The 21,144-nt window shown below is 38.4% G+C and overlaps 1 protein-coding gene across 23 annotated transcripts in view; it reads right to left on the reverse strand.

The window, feature by feature from the left end:
- The window catches only part of SMARCA4 (SWI/SNF related BAF chromatin remodeling complex subunit ATPase 4), a 75,719-nt gene that overhangs the window by 20,113 nt on the left and 34,462 nt on the right, over positions 1 to 21,144 (reverse strand). For all 23 annotated transcript variants that reach the window (XM_034434468.3, XM_034434467.3, XM_034434466.3 and 20 more), the window contains 14 exons: positions 20,988 to 21,045; positions 19,842 to 19,960; positions 18,263 to 18,413; positions 17,955 to 18,118; positions 16,885 to 16,951; positions 16,068 to 16,178; positions 14,817 to 15,059; positions 13,860 to 13,973; positions 8,447 to 8,554; positions 7,471 to 7,557; positions 5,993 to 6,039; positions 4,475 to 4,641; positions 1,442 to 1,605; positions 202 to 429 (listed from right to left, as the gene is read on the reverse strand). In XM_034434468.3, coding sequence (XP_034290359.2) covers positions 202 to 429; positions 1,442 to 1,605; positions 4,475 to 4,641; positions 5,993 to 6,039; positions 7,471 to 7,557; positions 8,447 to 8,554; positions 13,860 to 13,973; positions 14,817 to 15,059; positions 16,068 to 16,178; positions 16,885 to 16,951; positions 17,955 to 18,118; positions 18,263 to 18,413; positions 19,842 to 19,960; positions 20,988 to 21,045 — 1,828 coding nt within the window. The remainder of the gene's footprint in view (positions 1 to 201; positions 430 to 1,441; positions 1,606 to 4,474; positions 4,642 to 5,992; positions 6,040 to 7,470; positions 7,558 to 8,446; positions 8,555 to 13,859; positions 13,974 to 14,816; positions 15,060 to 16,067; positions 16,179 to 16,884; positions 16,952 to 17,954; positions 18,119 to 18,262; positions 18,414 to 19,841; positions 19,961 to 20,987; positions 21,046 to 21,144) is intronic.

Raw genomic sequence — 21,144 nt, forward strand, 5'->3', positions numbered from 1 at the left:
AGAGGAGTTCAGTCTCCAGGGCTGTCAATCTAGCACCTTTTACTGACACTCAAATTCACTTCCTAGGGTGACAAGGGTTCATGCCACTTCCTTCCAGCCCACAGTCCCTTGGCCTCAGGATTACAGAGAGCAAGGATCGAGGCAACACATTCCTCAGTCACGCACAAGAGAAGGAGAAAGCCACCCCTCGTCGCCTCTTACCTCATCTTGCTCCTCATGCTCTAAGATAGCCTGCAGGAAAGCTCGCCTTTCATGGCTGGAGGACTTCTGGTCAAACATTCCAGCCTGGATCACCTTCTGATCAACATTCAGCTTGTACTTGGCTGCAGCAAGTATCTTCTCTTCCACACTGTTCACAGTGCACAGGCGCAGCACTCGCACTTCATTTTGCTGCCCAATGCGATGTGCTCGATCCTGTGCCTGCAAGTCCTAGAGTGGTAGACAAAAACCTTCCTCACTGTCCACCAACTACGCTCAGCTTTCTTTCAGCTACATCCTAAAGACAGAAGGGACGATGTTGTACCAGCAGAGGGGCCCAAAACTGGATAGCTCTCCCTTTTTATAAAAGCAGCATTCATGCCTTAAGACCAAAACAAGCATCTGGAGACCCATTTCTAATCCCATAGATCAGAGGAAATGCTTCTGTCTAACTCTCTGCTCTTTAGGTCTCTGGCTGACTTCTGAACTGGTGGTGTGTCCCAACCTACCAACTGAAGACAAATGCTCTGTACTGTAACCCATCATTCAGAGTTATCCAGGTAATGTTTAGAGGACAGCAGCAACATCAAGGGATGCTCTTGGTCTCTAAATCTTTATTGGTGTAATAATCCTTATTATATTGCTTGGTTGCTTGCTCATTTGCTTGTTTGTATTTCATACTTTTTACCATCCATCTCCCACAGAGATATTATTTTAATTGATAAGTATTTCTTGGTTTCACATGACAGTCCTTTGATTTGGCACATGGGTACAATTTTGGTTTTAACTAGCAATTAAAGGCTCCTCTTTAACTTTGATTCAAGATAGTTAAGGCTGTGCCCTGAAGAAAGACCAGACTAGGATGAGAGTTTATACTATCAGCTCCTGAAGTGATCTATTATCAGATGAGATCATTTTTTTGTTTTTCTCCTAAGGGCACAGAAGAACTATTTATCACAATATTTTAAAACTGTAATCACCCATTTTGCCAGAAATCTCGTTATAGATTGTAGGCACAAGGGGAATGCCAAAGATCCAGATATTCTTGAAACTACAAACTACAATAAATATGCTTTATATTTATAATCCACAACCCTTGATGAAATATAAAAAGTCCTTTCTTTAGCATTAGTACTATATATGTAGCATTACAAACTTTAATCTCACCATTAAAGGTTAATGCTCTATTTATAAATATTTTCCCATATTTTACTATGAAACATAGTAAAAACATTTTTGTTACCTGGTGAGGATTCCAATCACTATCAAAAATAATCACAGTATCAGCAGACTGCAGATTCAGTCCCAAACCCCCTGCTCGGGTGCTCAGAAGAAAAATGAAATATTCAGAGCCTGGCTCATTGAAAGTTTTCAGCAGCATGCCACGATCTTCAGCTTTAGTGGTCCCTTTAAAAGCCCAGAAAAGAGAGGGTTTCCCCTAGTGCTACAATATTTTACTTCAGGATAAAAGCTATTACAAAAATTCCAAAACTCAGAAGAAGTCATAGAGAAAAAACATATTTCAACAAAATTGACAAAAATGACATTTTAGAATTATTACCTATGGAGAAGTTACATAACAATTGAAGAATTCAATTCTTAACAATATTAAGAGAATTTATAAGGATAAACCAGGTGGTTTGGATTGGAAGACACTGTTTGGACAGAATCATCATAACACATGGAAATTGCATTTTGTTAACTACTTTATAAAACTTGCTTCCTTTCACTTCTGAACTTTACAACAGCTGAAGAATAAGCTAAAACTGAACACTCAAGAGAAGCTGCAGTTAACAGATACCAGGAATTTTCCTCTATGCCATTCCCAAAATTATTGGGACAGGCCTATAATGCCCAGATCATAATATTAATTAACATCTAGACCTTCATTCGATATCAGCAACCTAAGCCAGTAAGGACCACATGAAACAGATGAATCTCTCAGAGTACTGTGGCTGTTAATTATAGTCATAAGTAGGCAACAAAAAAGAAGTGCATATTTTTAAAAATAAAAATGTTTATTCTTTCCTAAGATTTTCTTGGTAGTCAGTTCAATATAACCTGACCATCATTTTTGAGCAATGTTAGGAGTTTAATCACAAACTTTAGCAGATTATGCCACAGGGCTACATAATACACTAGACTGCAAATACTTCAAACTACATGGCATCCATTTATAGTTACTCTATAAATGTCTCTTTTCATTCCTCCACACAAAGTGTTATGGGGAGAGTGAAAAAGCTCAGTATCCACTTTTGATCTCTTTCTTTACAGAAGGGCAAATTAAAGCTGGATTAAAGAACAAAACCTTAATCGAGAGTGGAAAAAGAAAAATTAAAAAGAGAGAAAGAACTTTTGCCTTGGCTAAACCGAACTAATCTATTGGAACTAGATCACAAATATGTCACTGTAGATTATACTTACCAGAATATATGACAGGCTTCCTATTCAATCAATGCTATTTTAGGATCAGAAATAGATTCAAAATATCTCTTATCCAAAAGAGATTTATAATTTCAGGACAGCATTAACAAAAATAGTCATTGGAAAAACGATCATACATTACATGGTGGTTTGAGACAACAAAATGGCAAGTTGAAAATGGAAAAGTTAGCCAAATGAAAGAACCTGATGGGCCACTGAAGAAATGGAAAGAACAATTTGTATTTCTTTTAATAAATGCATCCTTCAAACACCACAACTACCACTAATCAGGTATGTCTTAATACAAATGTCACTTATGTGGAAGGGAAAATTGTTTACAAAATATTCTCAGGCAACTGTTGTAAGCTTGAGCTCCATATTTCAGAATGTTTAAAAGAATATGGGAAAAGTATCACAGAATCAGAGGTTTGGAAGGGACCTTGGAGATTTTCTAGTCCAACCTCCTGCCTATGCAGGATAAATGGCTATCCAACCTTTGTTTGAAAACCTCCCATGAAAACCTCACAACTTCAAGAATCAATCTGTTACATTGCTTAATAGCTCTCACAGTTAGGAAATTTCTCCTTAGTTCAAGTTTGGATCTCTCACTGCAAAGCTGGTGGATCAGAGTTCATAATTTCTAAGTCTCAAGTATTACATACTGTCAGGTCTGCCTTCTTTGGCTTGGCATCACACTGGCATCCTGCCATCACAGGGAGGGCACACCGGGAGAGAATATGGGCAATAAACATGTGTGGGGATACAATGGAAATAGGGAGGGGGATTACAGCTTGATGAAGACCAGGGAAGCACAGAATCAATTTGTGCCAGCGCTCAAGGCCATGTACTCTTGAATGGAACATGAACTGCCCCAAACATCTCAGTGTTTCTCAAAACACCTATGCGGTTCTTCACTGGCTGAAGACAAACTGGTTATGGGAGAGAACTGGGATGAGAGGAAAACATTTGTAGCTTTTTACATGGGAAACTTAGTTCTAGCCTGACTTTACTGCAGCCAGCAACCTTTAGTAAAAGAACTTATCACTTCACCAAAATGGAATTGAAGGTCTTTCTTTCATAAGGGACCTGACTGGGGCACACCTGACACATGTTTTCAAATGGCTTGTACCAGCACTAAAGGGAATTTCCCTTTGCCCATATTGAAAGAGAATGAGCCATTTCTACTTTTAAAAAGCAGCTCCACACTCACATTGGAAGTACAATGTTTTTTTATGTGGCTTATAATATATTGCCAGGAGAGGCCTTATGGGGCAAAGGTATGGACCTAGAAAACAACTAAATCCTTTTTAAAGGATTTACATCTTAAGAGAGCAGTTCTAAGCAGCTTGCATGTAATAACACTGTGAGGAACCACCCAGCTTGATTCCACCCATACTGAATGGTGTAGCCATTACCATATCACTCTTGTTTTTCTCTGAAGAACATTCTGCTCTTCACATAAATGATCCAGACCTTAGGCCTGAGAAAAAGTTTGTGCAAAAAGAACATGAAAAAGAATGGCTGCATTCTTAGTGCATGGCCACTGCCAACACAGTGGCTTAACATGGCAACTTGCACATGCAGTACATACATACATATGTATGTAGGTCTTTGGTTATGTATGTACATATGTATGTATGTATGTATGTATGTATGTATGTATGTGTAGATATGTAGGTATGCACAACATACCTACACTTATTTATCTTTGATGCAGGAAAATTATACTCCACTTTTTTTATATGCAGCTCAAAACTTCATAACTTAGGTAACTCTTCAAGCAAACTCTGTAATCAAGTCAAATTGCTACTTCCCAATACAAAATTTGCCCAAAACTTACTGACAAACTTACCATCTAGCCTGAGGTATTTGAATCCACGGTAGGCAAAATAATCTTCCATTATGGTCATGAGGGAGGTCATCTGACAGAAGAGCAATACCTTGTGGTTGGTAGCTCGCAACTTGGGAAGAATACGATCTAGAAGCTCAAATTTCCCAGAAGCTCGATAGAGATCAAGACTAGGTTATGCATGAGAAAGAGAAAAAGGAAGATTTTTCTCCTCACCAAAACAACCAGATTCACATGTTTTAACTTCAGGATTCCCCTTCTATATCAAATATATACAGAACAATTCTCTTTTCTTTTTAAACCACAGAAGTCCTATATTCTTAAGTTTGAAAAACTAGGATATTCTAGTTGTTTTTATGAATAAACCAGGCCTTTGCTGTTGCCTTATGAATAGAAGCTATTCTTACAGATAGCTGTCAGGTTATAAGAACTGGAACTGGAATTTCCATTGCTAAGGAGGGCGGTAATAAAACATGTCATGTCATCATATTGCTTAGCAACAACAATCTCAACAGTCTTGGTTGATGCTGTAACCCCAAGATCTGCAGGTTGTTAAGTGGAAATTGGAAGGAATCCCAGGTAAACAATTCAGGGATGCTCCAGGGAGTGAGGGAGACCAGGAAAGAGTCTGGAAGGGCTGATACAGGCTAGACTTAATTTGAGGGAGGCCGGAGGAGAGCTTGGGAGGTATGGCACATGCTGTGTGCAAGTGCAAGAATGGTGGGGGATGGATGATGTGGTGCTCCATGAGCATAGGAAGGCCTCAGGGATAGATGATACAGTGGGGCACGAGCACAGGAAGAGTGGGGCATGGATAGTACAGTGGGGTGCAAGTGCAGGAAGGCAAAGGGGAATTACCAGAGTGACTTGTGACCTTCTCTGCCAGCCTTTCCCAATGACTCTGTTTGTGGAAAACCAGCAGGGAAGGAATGGCAATCATGTGACTGCCAGCTCACTTTATGATGGCCAATCAACATAAATGCGAGCTCCTTGCCAAGCACCCAAATTGCAAGTATGTGACTGAGGGGCACTGGGGCGGCTGGAGCTTTGAGAACTGTACCACTCATTCAGCACCATTGCAATTATGAATGGTCGCTGAACAAGTGGTCGGTAAGTGAGAACTATCTGTACTGATCTTAAATTAATTAAATCCAGAGAAGCTTTTAAGGGAGCCCAAGACCTTAAAAAGCATCACATTCCCAAACACTAATTCATATGATTAGAAATTGTCCTAGTGCCAGGATTGTCCATCAAGAACAGGTAAGAGATGCCTCTGGAATTTAAGAAGCCAAGCGTGAAATCATTATTGGTTCAGACTGTTGAGTCTTCACAAAGAAAACATACACATAGTCCATGGGTATCAAACCCTCAGCGTCACGTTGCTGTCATGTGACGTTTCCCTATATTCTTTCCCTTAGTGGAACTGGGGCGGGGGGTGGCCTGCATGTGACACATCCGGCCTGTGGGCTGCCAGTTTGACACCCCAGACATAGTCCCAAAGTTTTAGAGTATGCAACTTACCCTTGCACAATGCCTCCAGTGAAGCCTAAGTGCTCAGAAAAGGACTCCTGTAACAAAATGTATGGAAACCAACATAAATATGAAGAAATGATGCCAAATATAACAATAGAGGGTTTTCTCGCCTTCAAAAGGCATTCTGATAGTTAATAGTCTGGAAGGCTTGTAGTGCACATCTTAGGCTAGTAACTAAGATAGCCATTCTTTTTAACATTTAAATTAATACAGTTAAACAGATTTTCAAATAAACAGGTGTTTCAATTATAGTTAAGTTTATTTTCAAAGCAGCTGGAGATTTTTGCTTGCTTATTTCATGAATGCAAACTTCCAAGTGCTTAGGGTTTATAACGTTGCACAGTTCTTCACAATCAGCCTTCCTCTACTGGGTGCTCTCCAAAAAAATTAACAGGAAACTATTGAAGTCAACACATTTTGAGGTTTTAAATACAATACTATATTGAGGAACCAAATGTTAACCCGTGAGCTTCTGTAATTTTGGAATAAACTTGGAGGAAGGAGGGAAAGTCATGAATTATGACATTTCGGAAAACTTCAGCTAATAAAACAAACTGAAGATTTCTCTTCTTCTTTGCAGAGTTCTGTATATACCACTTTGGACAACAGAGTACAATGTCTACATTTTTGATGCCAGGGTGAGGAGAAAAAGGATAGATAACTGCTACAAAATATTCCTTGAGAGCTATTTGCTTCAGGAACAAAAATAATAAAACATATACAACTGCGTACCACTCTTAGATTCCCATGCCAGTTGGCAGAGCCCGGTCTTCATGCTCTTCCAGAAGACCAGAAGAGTCTCAGCTCTGGGGGCAAGATGTTCTATAGGGTGAGAGCAACAGCAGAGGTTCTCTTCCCAGACCTTGCCAGTTGAAATTGTTTAAGCAACGGGGTCTGTAATACGCCCTTCCCAGCCAGACCAGGTGGAGTGGGCCAATGTAATTGGGACAAGACAGTTCCTAGGTAGCCTGATCCTATGCCATGAAGGGATTTAATGATGATAACCAACATCTTGAATTGAACCCAGAGGCAAACTGGCACCCAATGTCGTTCACACAGCAAAGGTGTTACATGCACAACCCTTGGGATGCTCAAAACTGTTTGTGTGGCAACATTCTGCATCAGCTGCAGCTTCCAGATACTCTTCAAGGTAGCCCCATGTAGAGCACATTGTAGTAGTCCATAAGGGAGAAGACCAGGGCATGAGAGTTTGAAAAAAGAGTTTCTTGATCCAGGAAAGAGCACAACTGGTGCATAACATGAAATTGAGCAAAGGTCCTCTTGGCCACAACTGCCATCTGCTGCTTGAGGAACCCCCAGATTATGAGCTGGGTCTGTCTGGGAAATGGTTAAATAGACATGGCAGTAATTTATCCACACACGCTCCCATTAACCCATCCTTCAACACATTTGCTCCAGCACATTTCTCTTTGCTAGTCTCCTCTTTAACAATGCTACATCTTTACCTCTATATGCTGAAACATATATGGATGGTTGCAAATCTTCCGCAGCTGCATAATAGTGTTCATGAGAGTTTTTGTACCACCTTTGCCCTGCAAGAAAAAGAGTGTCAAAAATATCAAAGTAGGCAAACTATTTATAGCATACCTACAATGTCAGGGGCCTGTTTCTTCCACACTGTTCAAACCATAGAGCAAATGTTGGATAGTTATAGCTATATGAATAGGACACAGAAAAAGGAACCAGACATGGGACATTCAATGTATTAAGCTTCATTTCCCTGAAGTTTTTTGTTTTAGTTTAGTCTTGTTTTGCTATTATTTGGGTGCAGCTTAAGTTCTCAACACATAAACTAAGCACATAAAGTATTGAGGAAGGTGTAAAAATCTATCTTTACTTTTTTTAAAGTCCACAAATTTCTTCTACCGGTAACCATCTCTTATCATATTGCGCACTCTATCCAGCAACATCATTTGAAATGGATTTCATGGAAGATCTCAAAAAATGAATGCTACAGCAGGGAACCCAACCACTTGGATACAGCTTCAAATTTGGGAGCAAATGAATGCTTTGACCATTGTGCTTTAAAATACTGTTATGATCAGAAATCCAATATAATGATTTGTACATCAATGGAGTGTTATTACTAATCCAAATATTTGGTTGCACTTGACTATGCCTCATTCTGACTATCTACAGAACACTCCACATATTAGAAAATTAAACCTTCCATGCTGGCTCCATTTCCTATCTGCTGCCCCTTTCCAGGTTGGGATCACAAGCCTGTTTATCTAACGTGGAGTCCCTCTGTGAACTAGCTGAAGCCAGCCATTATGTCCTGTCCTGAGCTCCAAAAAAGAAGTAATCTGACTGGTTAGGGATGCTGAAGGTTGCATTCCAATTCAGGAATGTAATAAATCAGTCCAATAAAAAAATGGCCACCCTTTTTTCACAATAGTGTAAAAAATCCGCTCTCCAAACCTTTTTGTCTTTCTCAGATCCATCGGTAAGCAGCACTCCCTTTGCTTGCATGTGCCTATAAAGCACTCTTTGTAATGCTGACATATCACACTTAATAACATATTCTACCTGTTTGGAAGAGAGAAGACACATGGATTCATTAAAACGCAAACTGTTTTCATACTGCATGGAATCCAACATTATGTTGGTGGTTGACATTTAGCACTTCTTCAAATTTTTGATCATATTTAAGCAGCACCTTTAAAATTTATTTGGTTAGGGATGCAGCTTTGTGTAGAACACTGTGCATGTATCAAGCTCCAGATTAAATCTCCATAGTTTTTAGGCAGAGCTGAAAATGTACATTGGATCAATGTACTGCAGGGGTCAAATCCAGCAGGTTCTAACAGGTTCTGAAGAACCGGTAGGGGAAATTTTGAGTCGTTCGGAGAACCGGCAAATACCACTTCTGGCTGGCCTCAGAGTGGGGTGGGAATGGAGATTTTGCAATATCCTTCCCCTGGAGTGGGGCAGGATGGAGATTTTGCAATATCCTTCCCCTGCCACACCCACCAAGCCACACCCACAGAACTGGTAGGGAAAAATTTTGGATTTCACTCCTGATATACTGGCTTTGTATATGGCACCTCTGCACATCTGTAATTAATCTCATTTTATTTTTTTCCAGTGTGAGTAGATGTGGAGAATAGGATCCTGGTATCTAGATGACAATTTGTAAAGATTTTGTCAGGAAGGTCAATTAATTATGCATTCAGTCAGGATAAGCATCCTTTTCAACCTTAAATGCCGTATTCCTCAAGACCACCTTTGTGGATGCTACAGGTTAATAGAGGGGTCAAAGAAGAAGTAAAATAGAGGAGTTCTATGCTCATTTCTTAAAAATACTCATAAAGATATGCATGTATGCTCACATGAATACTCATTCTTAATGCCAAAATTAGGCTTGAACATTATTTTTTCAAGTATCTTCTAGAGTAGGACATAGGGTTTAAGAAAAGGAAAATTAACTTTTCTGTCTCTAGTTTCTCTCTCAAATTGTGACATCCTTTCCCTTGTGCAATATTGAGTGACAGAAGTTTCCACAGGGGGAAATGACCTAACTGCATGCAAAGAGGACAGGGAGAAGAGAGGAGAGAAGAAGCTGAACTAGGAGATCATAATCTAGATCAGTGGTTCTCAACCTTCCTAATGCCGCGACCCTTTAATACAGTTCCTCATGTTGTGGTGACCTCCAACCAGGGGTGGGTTCTAAATATTTTTACTACCGGTTCTGTGGGCGTGGCTTATTTTGTGGGCATGGCTTGGAGGTCATGTGACTGGGTGGGTGTGGCTAGCTGGTCATGTGACCGGGTGGCCATGGCTATGTGTATAGCGACTACTCAGAGGGCTGAAAAAAGTCATTTCTGACAGGTCCTCGCACTTTTGACTGGTCCTCACACTTATGACCATCCTCACATTTATGCCCGTGCAGCATTCTTAACAACCATGTCACTCATTTCACAACTGCTTCTCTTCACCATGGTGACAAGATAGGGCAAAAACGTAAAATGTGAGGACAGTCGTAAGTTCGAGGACTGGTCAAAAGTGCGAGGACCAGTCAGAAATAACTTTTTCAGCCCTCTGAGTAGTCCATATGCACAAAAGGACTACCCAGAGGGCTGAAAAAAGTCATTTCTGACAGGTCCTCGCACTTTTGACCGGTCTTCGCACTTATGACTGGTCATCATTTATGCCCATTGTAGCATTCTTAACAACCGTGTCACTCATTTCACAACTGCTTCTCTTCACCATGGTGACAAGATAGGGCAAAAACATAAAATGTGAGGACAGTCGTAAGTTAGAGGACTGGTCAAAAGTGCGAGGACCAGTCAGAAATAACTTTTTCAGCCCTCTGAGTAGTCCATATGCACAAAAGGACTACCCAGAGGGCTGAAAAAAGTGATTTCTGACAGGTCCTCGCACTTTTGACCGGTCTTCGCACTTATGACTGGTCATCATTTATGCCCATTGTAGCATTCTTAACAACCGTGTCACTCATTTCACAACTGCTTCTCTTCACCATGGTGACAAGATAGGGCAAAAACATAAAATGTGAGGACAGTCGTAAATTAGAGGACTGGTCAAAAGTGCGAGGACCAGTCAGAAATAACTTTTTCAGCCCTCTGAGTAGTCCATATGCATAAAAGTTTACAGCAATAGAGAGGGATGAAGGTAGGAGTGAGGGTAAGAGAGGGAGGAAGAGAGGAGGAGAAGGAGAAAGGAAGAGGAAGTAGGGAGGAGAAGAAGAGGGTGAGGAAGAGAAAGTAAGAAGGAAAGAAAAGAGAGAGGTAGTAGGTTTGAGGAGAAAGATTGCTGTACAATAAAAAAGATGAAAGGGAAGAAAGCCAACCCCAAACAAATATAAAGATATTAAGATAAAGAATGAATTGTTAAACTTTAAAGAATAAAAGAGAACAAATATGAATAAATAACAATAATTAGAAACACACATACAAACATACAATGTATTTTCTTTGAACAGAGTATTTGGCCGGTTCATAAATTTAAACAGTGTTTAGTCATTTCAATTAAATTTACAATTTCTATATTTCCTTTTTGCCATATTTATTCCTCATCTATTTTTGTAAAAAACCAATATTACCCTTCATCCTCATCTCTAATCTTAATCAAATTCAATTTTTCCCTTCTATTCTATATTATACCCCTTCCCATTGTCATCTATTTTGATATCCATCCTCACATTGGTTAATTATGTAATATTACAGTTGTTTAATATAAATTCAACATTTTAATATAAATCACTTAGTTATATAACTACCTTTTTTATATATTAATCAATATGAACATGAATATTCCAATTATTTCCATGCAATCCAATTTCTTACAAATCAATTAATTATATTTATCAATAATAATAAACCAAATAATTTCCCCCATATATTCCTCCAGACCACAACTTAACCATTTTTGCTTTCAACACAATATACAATTAATAGTATCTCAATTATTACAATTCCCTAGTTAAATAGAGCTTTTTTTCTTTTGTGTTTTAAAATCTTGAACTCTCCTCTTTTTCCCTAAATTTCCCATTGTTTGCACCTACCTTTTTTGGTGAGGAACAAGAAAAGAAATCTGCCTGCCTAATTTTCCAACGTTACAGCAAAGTCAACAGCCTGCTTTACTTCCAGTTTCGTTTTTCAGCATAGCTAGGGGGAAAAAATCTGCACTCTTTGCAAGCAAGCAGCAGAACCCTGAGCAAAATAGCTGAGAGCAAATCAGCTGAGGGTCGGGAGCCGATCTAATCAAGGGCTAATTAGCCTATGCTGAAGCTCCGTGGGCCAATAAAATTACAAAAAAACACCGAACCATTTGTTAAATTGCTGGCTCCCCCGCCCCTCGCCCACCACTATTTATTGGCAATAAATAGTGGTGCGGAGGGGCAGGGCAAGCCAGCAATTTAACAAACGGTTTGGCTGCACCACTGGCTATAGGGCGGCCCTTTGAAGCCCCGCGGCAAGAATTTAAACCGTTTTTTTTCCTCTAGCAATCGGAGGCAGCAATAGATTGGGAGTGGGCGGGGTAAACGAACGGCCGGCGATCCAACAGAGCAGAGAGTGAGGGTGAGTGAAGGCGTGGGTGTGTGTGTGAGAGAGGGCTTTGGCGACCCCTGTGAAATGGCCGTTCGACCCCCAAAGGGGTCGCGACCCCCAGGTTGAGAACCGCTGATCTAGATGGTAAGCCCCATGGATATTTGGGAACAGACCAGGGGCACCCACTACTGCAATAAATAATAAAAATGAATTCAACAAAAGCTTTATGAATAGCTTTGAAATCGGTTGAGGTAAAATAGTATAGTAAAATATTTTAAACATTAATGTATTGTTGGTGAACTCCTAAACAAATGTGGCAGAGGATGTTTCTGAGTTGATTCTGAAGCAGGGCAAGCAAAATAAAAAAAACTTGAGAAGATTTGAGGTGCATCAATTTTGAGACACTTCAGTTACTTTTTCCTCTAGAAAGTGTAATCTATTCAGATTAATTTCTTGCAGCTGTGCAAGCAGCAGACGACACCATTTTCATAATAATCACAATGGACCATAGTAGCTGGTCATCCCAAATCCACTTGATTTGATCATCCTTGCAGGCATTTCTAAAATGAGATTCCATACAAGGTCAAAAAACCTTAGTTGCCAATCTATTTGGAGCCATTCTGTTGGATTTCTGCTATTTTATTTTTATATAACATGACATATGGATTGCAGATGTCAGACCAATACAATTATGAACTTGAACATTGAAAAAATAATGTTTCCCCCAAACATTTAACAAGAATTACAGAATCATACAAAATTTTCTGATTGGAAATTCCTCTAATATCACTAAAAAATGATATTTCATATTTGGAGGATCAAACTATTCAAAAAAGATACCAAACTTTTAGGCACTGTGAACAATCTGGGTAATGTTGGTTATTTTCATAGGACTAAGGGTAACCCAATTCTTGTTAAATGTTACAATGGATTTCTTGATGAGAATTTGCTTTAAAAATCTTGAGTTTTGGGGTGAGTGGGTGGTTACGGAGGTAAATAACAAACATATTTGTAATATCATAATGCAAACTCTGCCTCTTTTGTATGTGTGTTGCAACACTGCATACAAATACATACGGGTTAGTTTGTCACATGACAACTTCATGCAGTGTGTTTTGGTATTCTGATATATAGTAATGTCCTTTAATGTCTATGGTCGAAGAGATCTAAAATTTGGGGGGGGGATGTTGTTATAAGTATCAGCTACTTTTGTCTTTTCATCTTAAATCTCTTATCAAAATATAGATCAAAGCCGAAACGAGTCTTTCTCTATCTCTTGCAGGTGTATACAGAAAAAGCAGTAGAATTTTCATTTCTTGAAAATGAGAGGTCAAACATTTATCGGCAGAGCTCTAGCTCTTTTGGTCCACTATTAACTGGGATTCTATGTAGACACTTGACAGCAAAAAAAGGCCCAAGATTGCTGACAGAGAAATCAAATGCACATGAAGGGGCTGCTTACCTCTGACATCCTTAGCAGCAATCTCTTTGTCCCCCCACCCCCCCACACATTTACATAAACACCAGAACCAACAAACCATCTAGCGTGGCAATATTCTTCATCCTTCCAGATTCATGTCCTTCTCAGCACTGCTATCCTAAGCCTTTTTTTATGGGCATTGAGTAGTAATGAACATCAACTCTTCTATTAAGTCATGTGCCTTCTTGAATATCACAGCAACCAGGCACTTTTCCTGACCAACAGAATCTTTTCTAAGAAAATGAAGTGGCAGCTATCAGATTCCAAAAGATCAACTTAATGATAAAACACTACTTTCCATGAGCCAAACAGGTTCCAGATTCTTTCCAGTGTATATAATTACCTTTTCAGGTAGCTGCGCTTCTACTTCCTTCTTTAACCTTCTCAGTAGGAAGGGGCGCAAAACTTTGTGCAAACGACGGATAATTAGAATAGTTTCTTCCTCATTCAAATCCACCTGTATCAAAACACAACAAATTCAAGGAAACACCAATATTTAAAATATCTTTCATTAATTATATATCTACACTTATAAAAAACAAAATATTATTTCATTGATTCCACTCCAGCTTTCTAAACTTAACATATTGCCTACAACAATGAATGACCAATTAATTTCACAGAAAAGTTGTGTCAAACCACATTAGAACTATAAGTGCCCAATGTACCAGCAAACAGCTTCAACCGATACAGCTGGCTTTGGTTGGCTTTACTGGGACCAGGTGGAATACAGGTATGATAAACACATATACTCTGCCCATAATTTGTTTAGCATTCTAGGTGAAACAGAAACTTGGGTTTGTATCTGAGAAACTATTAAATTCAAATATAAGGAACATTTTATTTGGCTAGAATAAATCCATGTTTAATACTTTAAAAAATGATTAAAATACTGCTGCTTTAGGTAACTAGCACAACCAATATCCAATCTTGTTAACAGCAACGTTAAAATTCTTTAGATTGCGACAGGTGACATTTGAGCTCAGACAATTCAAGAACATTTCCACCTTTCAAATTTGATCCTTTAAGAGGGTAGTCTTCTCAGAAAAAAAATCAACAATCTATTCAAAAACAAAACTCATTTTTTAAAAAAAGTCAATCATAAAATCCCAAGATTTGGGCAATGCTATACTTTAGTACTATAATCAGATTATTTAGAGTTGTGTGCAATAGGTTATTATGATACACTGGGGAATCCACCACAAAGAGTAAGCAAATTCTGTTCTTCAGTGGAGGGTTGTGCAGAACTTCACAAGGCCTTGGTTGAAGAAAAGGTTTAGATGCTTCTTTCAGCACTTACCTTTTCTCCAGTCATAGCAAATGGAGCATTAAACCACTGTTCAAACGTGCTACAACTTTTGAAGATAGTTGGAAGGAGGAAATTGAGCAGAGCCCATAATTCTGGTAGCTTATTTTGTAGTGGAGTTCCTGTCAGCAGCAAACGACGTGGGGCTACGTAGTGTGTATTCAGAACCTGGGTTAGCTTGCAATGGTGATTCTTCATCCGGTGACCTTCATCAACAATCATGTACTTCCAACGAATCTGACAATACAAGTTGGCAGCTGTAAGGATTTGCCTGAATTCCAGAATACAAGCTTCTTTCTCCAGGACACATTCTCAGTGTAAAGACACAGACTGACTGAGTTAGGTTGTTACTGATTTTGGCTTAAAAATGTTATTAAGTAAATAGTATATATTCTGAGAAATGCCAGTCCTCAACATGCCATTAATTTATTTATTCTGTATCACAGATGCTACCAAAAATATTAAATAAGGAAAAATAAAATCATTTCATTTATACAGGCTATAAAGAAACACTATTTTTAGAATAACTCATTTAACTCAAACTCATAAAGATTATTCATTTATTATTTGGTAGATTTTGAGACTGGCAAACAACCACAGTTCCACAGTTTCCAAAACTAGGCTTAGTTGAGATATCACATGCTCCTTTAATTTAATCACAGCCATGAAGTTGTGAATCAGTTATTACAAACCAATCTTTGAAAATTTGTTGGAATGCTGGTAAGCAACCTGCAGAAAATCAGCAGAAGCATCTCCAACACACACATACACACATTCTATTACTTCCTGCCTCCTCCCACCCTCCAGCCCCAAACTGAATAGTCTGAAGTAAACAAAATAAAATCTGCTTGATTCCTGATGATTACACAAACACGCCCATGTTTTCCTCTTGGAATTCATTTGAACTGATCTCTTTCAGAATGTTTTCACAACTTCTTAGGTTAATCTTAAAAGTACATAAAATATACTTACATTTAGGACTGTTTGCCTGAATAACTCACAGACAATGCACATTAATGCTATTTTCTTACTGCTGGCTGCCATTGTTCTATGATTGTATGTTTATATATTTATGGTATTTTTCTGTTGTTCTAAATCAGTGTTTGTCAAAAGTTTGCAACTTTTCCCCGCAGTCAGTTTGAAAAACACTGTTCTAAATCAATTTCTTCTCAGTTGCCTTTTAAGAAAAAAAAGTTATAAATAGAACCACATAAATAAAAATATATAGGAACAGGGAAATCTCACTTTTGCAAGAATGTGTTTATCTTTGATGATGTATTCATATGTAGTAAGCAAAACATTAAACTTTCCACTTCGAAGCTGAGGTACAAATGCCCGTCTTGCAGCTGGAGAGCCCTAAAAAAAGCACACACATACAAAAACTAAGTATATGTTTTGACATTTAATCTATACTGTTTATTGCATGTACGGCCATGAAATGAATTGACTGACGTACTTTATAAACTTTCCACATGATAGGTAAACAAATCAGTAGCCCAGAGAAGGCCATGGAATTAAACTTCACAGATTTTTGTAGAAGACCAGGCTGAGCCCGAGGGATGGGTCAAACACGTCCCTGCGCAACCCCAAGAGATCTACAGTAAGTCTAGCCTTGAATGCCTCTCTTATTATCTCCAGCACATTTCCCTTAACTGTCAGTTGGCCAGATTCTTGTAGAGAGTTTAAGCTTGAAATAAATCTTCATACACATTTGAACAGCCTGAATCTCATTTCCTGGGCGCTTGACAGTTTTCTAGAGAGGAATAAGCTTTGTGGGGCTAGCTGAACAGTTTGAGAAGCTAAGAGGCAACATCCAGAATTGAGGAGAAACAGAAACATGAAAAATAAGAAAAGGAAAATCTGAGGAGAAAAGGGAAGCAGAGGTCAGGAACTAAAAAGCGATTGGAGGTGGAAGATCTGATGAAGACATTCAGGCCTTACACACAGGAGTGATAACAGCAATGAGATACTTTTATCCATACATCCAAGGACAGAGGATAGCACTAAAAATGGCACTTCAGATCATGAGAAAGAATATGAAAATCCCAATCTTGGTATTTACCTTATATGAGACTTTAACCACAGAAGGAGCCCACTTATCAAATTCATAGGCCCAATTTGAAAGAGTTCTAAAACAGAAAAACAGTGGAAATTCTATTTTATAAAAAAAATCTTCTGATTTCTTTCAAGAATTAAAACCATATGTTTAATGATTAAAAACTGCGCACTCAAATTTTATGCACTTATCTTAAGTTAATAATTTATTTCAATAGAAGATGGAACAAGATGAACAAATATCAATAAACAAAGGGTTTACAATTATAGAATTTAAAATTCACTAATTAATTAATGTACACAACTAAGTTCATTGTATCATTTTAAGAAATAGCTAAAAACTCTGTAAAGCTGTAAACATTAAAGTTAATATTGGCATCACCATTATTTGTCATTCTTCCAAAAAGAAGCAACTTTTTAGAAGTATAACACAAAACTGTAGTCATATCTGCTGATTGATCAGGTGGAACCTACCAGTGCCATACTTTTTTCCCCATGCAGCTGTTTTTATCATTTAACTAAATGAATTAAACTATTTCAGTCTCTTACAAAATTAATATACATTAAATATCTATAATAAACAAAAATGTTTAAGTTATTTAAAATCTTTGGTTGCCAATTTTTGGTAGTTAAGTTTCTTCTCAAGTAAAACATTTGTCCAAAAGGTTTTTATTTCTCAAAAGTTTTAACCACCCTTTTAAAACTGAGTCATTAAAAAAAAACCCACACACACTTGAATGGGGCAGACAAGTCAGGGTAGGCTTCTCATCCAGACAGTGAATACCAACATGTATAATGCCTGAACCAAACTTGTAAATTTACTCATTCATAATAAAAAATACTTCATTATCTTTTTATTTCTCACTCTCTGGAACAGTTACTGCAGCACATCACACACTGCTTCTATTGCCCTGGATGTTTCATTCACATGTGCTTGGACCACAGACTTCCGAAAGCTTTATTTATTTTTCCTATTAAATTGCATCCCACTAACACTTCAATCAGCACACAGTAACAGTGCTTTTTCACGGATACAGATATCTCAAAGTTGCCCACCTGTCTTCAAGATATACTTACGACAGAGGTACTATAATGAGGAACGGTCCGTTGATTCGTTTGTGCTCCATGAGGTATGTAATTAAAGCAATGGTCTGGATTGTCTTACCCAGGCCCATTTCATCAGCCAGGATGCCATTGAGATTATTATTGTACAATGATACCAGCCATTCTAAACCTTTGATCTGTGGACAGGAAAAAGAAACACAAAAACATTAGAGAGCCTACAAAGAGAAAATGGTGGCCTTGTTCTACAGAGCAGCTCAAAAGACTGAATTTTAACATCTAGGCTCAGCCAAACAGTAAGGACCTGCTCTCTTGACTCTTACCTGATACTGTTTGAGGACACCATTCACCATGAGGGATGACTGTTTGTCCACCCTTTCAGTGACTGCATGAGCCACAGCATAGTAAGACTGCAACCCCCTTGCCAGGGCCTGAGACACACCATATTCATCATCAACATCTTGCTTGGCATTTCTAAGAAAAGATTTTAAGGGAATCAGAAAAATAGAATGGGAGTGTTAATTTTACTGCTGGTATAATTGCTGTCTTAGACGAGTTCAAAGGAGATTAATTCTTGCTAGATGTGGGAGACCAGAAAACCCCCCACAAGGATTGACTTATCTTTTAGGGTTTGATTGTGTAAGTATGCTGTTTTTTTGGAAATACTTACAGTTTAAAAAATCACTTGACAGATTATCCCTCCTCGCTACTATCTATTTTAGGGGCAGAGCCATGGAGGTTTACATTCTCTACTTTAGTTCTGAGGCTTCAATTTCTTAGAAAAATTTTTTTTGGGCCTTTGGACAACTGGCAGCTCAGATCTGCTCTGGATTCGTCCTCTCTGGTTTGGGATGAATATGACTAAAGTTCTAGCTTTGTGAAAGGGGAACATAATGGGGAATGTTAACAGCTAAATACTGTACTACACTATTGATTCTTTCTTTCAGGATCATTCAGGAATCTGTTTTCCTGCTGAGTGACTGACTGGAATCTCCAGTGAAGTTACTCGGTTCCAGACTGATTGTGCTTGGAACCTCTGAATAATACCTAAAGTTGGGGATATTTCCCATCACTGTCTACTACAGTCTTCCTAGTTCTTTCTTGCAGAAAGGCCTGGGGAAGAACCAGAGAATGCAGATGGTCTTGGTGGGAGCTGCTCCACTTCAAGGAAGCAAAGCTTGGTCCTTGTTGCTAGGCGGCACATGTTCTCCTTATGGTAACCATGGAACCATTAAAGAGTGACAGACAGAATGGACTATTTTTTTTCTTGTGCTCTTCAAGCCTTCCCAAATCAACAGTCCTTTATTATGTATAATTACATAACTTTTCATTTATTATTAATTGCTAAGGAGGATTGCTGTCAAGCAAAAGAAGGCATCTATAATAAAGAATAGTTCTAATTTCAGAACCTAGGATCCACAGCAGCATCTATTTTTGCATTAATATGAAGATGAAGAAGAAGAGCAATGCCTGGTATAGCATCTTTCTTAACAGCTACCCTACTACAGTAATTATGCAATTGTGCTTAGCCATTTTGCTACTCCTTTGCAATAGAGACTGAGAGAGGGGGCGGGGAGGGAGAGAGAGGGAGGGAGGGAAAGACAGAATCATCTACCTTATCTCTTTCTTTTTCTGCTATTTTGTATTTTGCCAGGCTATAATCCCCTAGGGACTATTCCTCCTAGGGAACCAAGGGGAATGCAAACCCCTAATTGGCTTCCAAATCCTACTTTTTCCAAGGCAGAAGATGGGCCTTTTCCAGTGTGAGCTGCCCTCCTTCACTTAGGGGAGATGTTCCATATGCACCCACCCTCCTTTTTTACCTCTGTTTAAAGAGAATGCCAAAAGAAGCAGCTGACCAAAAACAAAAAGAACAACAACCCACCACTATATGAGTCTTACTCAATAATGTGCCTTGCATCCACTTCTGATACATCATCACTGTCTGGATCTGGAATCTTTTTCTTCTCCTCTACAGGCAGAGCAGACTGAGCAGGCTGAGGCTGTTCTTCCTCTTCCTCCTGCCACAAACCAAAATAGCTTAATGTAACTTATAATAACTTGTCACTGAAGGATCACCCCATCAGTTCTGCTCATTTGCCTTCTCCTTCAGTCCCTTCAAGATGTTAGCAGCAGCAGCAGCAAAAAAAAGGGGGGGGAGGGGGGGCTCCAGGGCTATCCATTCCCTTAACATTTTTCTTTTTAAGCTGTCTGTTATAAGAATTTTCTAACATTTTGTCCCTGGATATGCATTTTCTTCTCTTTCCACATCATTCCTTTTTTTTCTTTTGTGACATTTTTAGACGGAAATAGGGACCATCCAATTGTAACTGATCTCAAAAAAATTCTCAGGCTGTTTTTGGATGAAGATTGGGGTAAAAACTGAGAACAGTTCAAGTCACTTTTAGCTCCTCACTGTACAACCATTAACCAAACAAAAGGGAAAACACTTTACATAAATAATAACAAGGCATTAAATGCCTGCATTAGAAACAATATAGTCTTAATTAAGAAAGGAGACTGCAGAAGGATTTATACCATTACATTCCGCCTCACACAAAAGGATGTATCTTAGATTGTGTGTGTGTGTCTAATTATTTTTTGTGATTAGAAATACAGATAGGCAATTAGTACTGGCTCCCTGCACTGTCTTTGCTTAAAGTTCAGCTATGTTTGCTAGAATATTGTGTCTTCTTTAATCCTTTCCCATGTAATTTTTCACATGCATCTCCACTTATAATGGTACAATGCAAGGAAAAGGATAACTCATTGAAGATACAGTTTAATCCTGCTGATTTACACTATACTTAAGTGAAAAAAGCAAAATTTAATGGGAAGTAGGAACTGCTAGTTAAGTTCTGTTTTCATGATGACAAGACAAGATGATAAGAAGGCTCTATCTGAATATAGGTAAGATTAGATAAAATACATCAAATGGTTCTTATCAAAATTCTTTTCAATTCAGGATAAAAAATGCTTCAAATATAGCACATATGTCTTATTTTGATCTAAACAGATCAAATGGATCAAGAGAACATTCCTCCTCACCTCTTCTTCCTCCTCTGATCCGCTTTCTTCGCTGTCAGATCTTGGTGCTACTTCATATCTATTTAAATAATTATGACATTGTGAATTATTATAGAGAAATACCTCTGACAAGCCAAGTCAGTTAGAATCACTCCTTCCTTCAGAATCATTGGGAAAT

The sequence above is a fragment of the Pantherophis guttatus genome, chromosome 2, assembly GCF_059756535.1.
Source record: "Pantherophis guttatus breed Tessera chromosome 2, ASM5975653v1, whole genome shotgun sequence".
Taxonomy (NCBI): Eukaryota; Metazoa; Chordata; class Lepidosauria; order Squamata; family Colubridae; genus Pantherophis; species Pantherophis guttatus.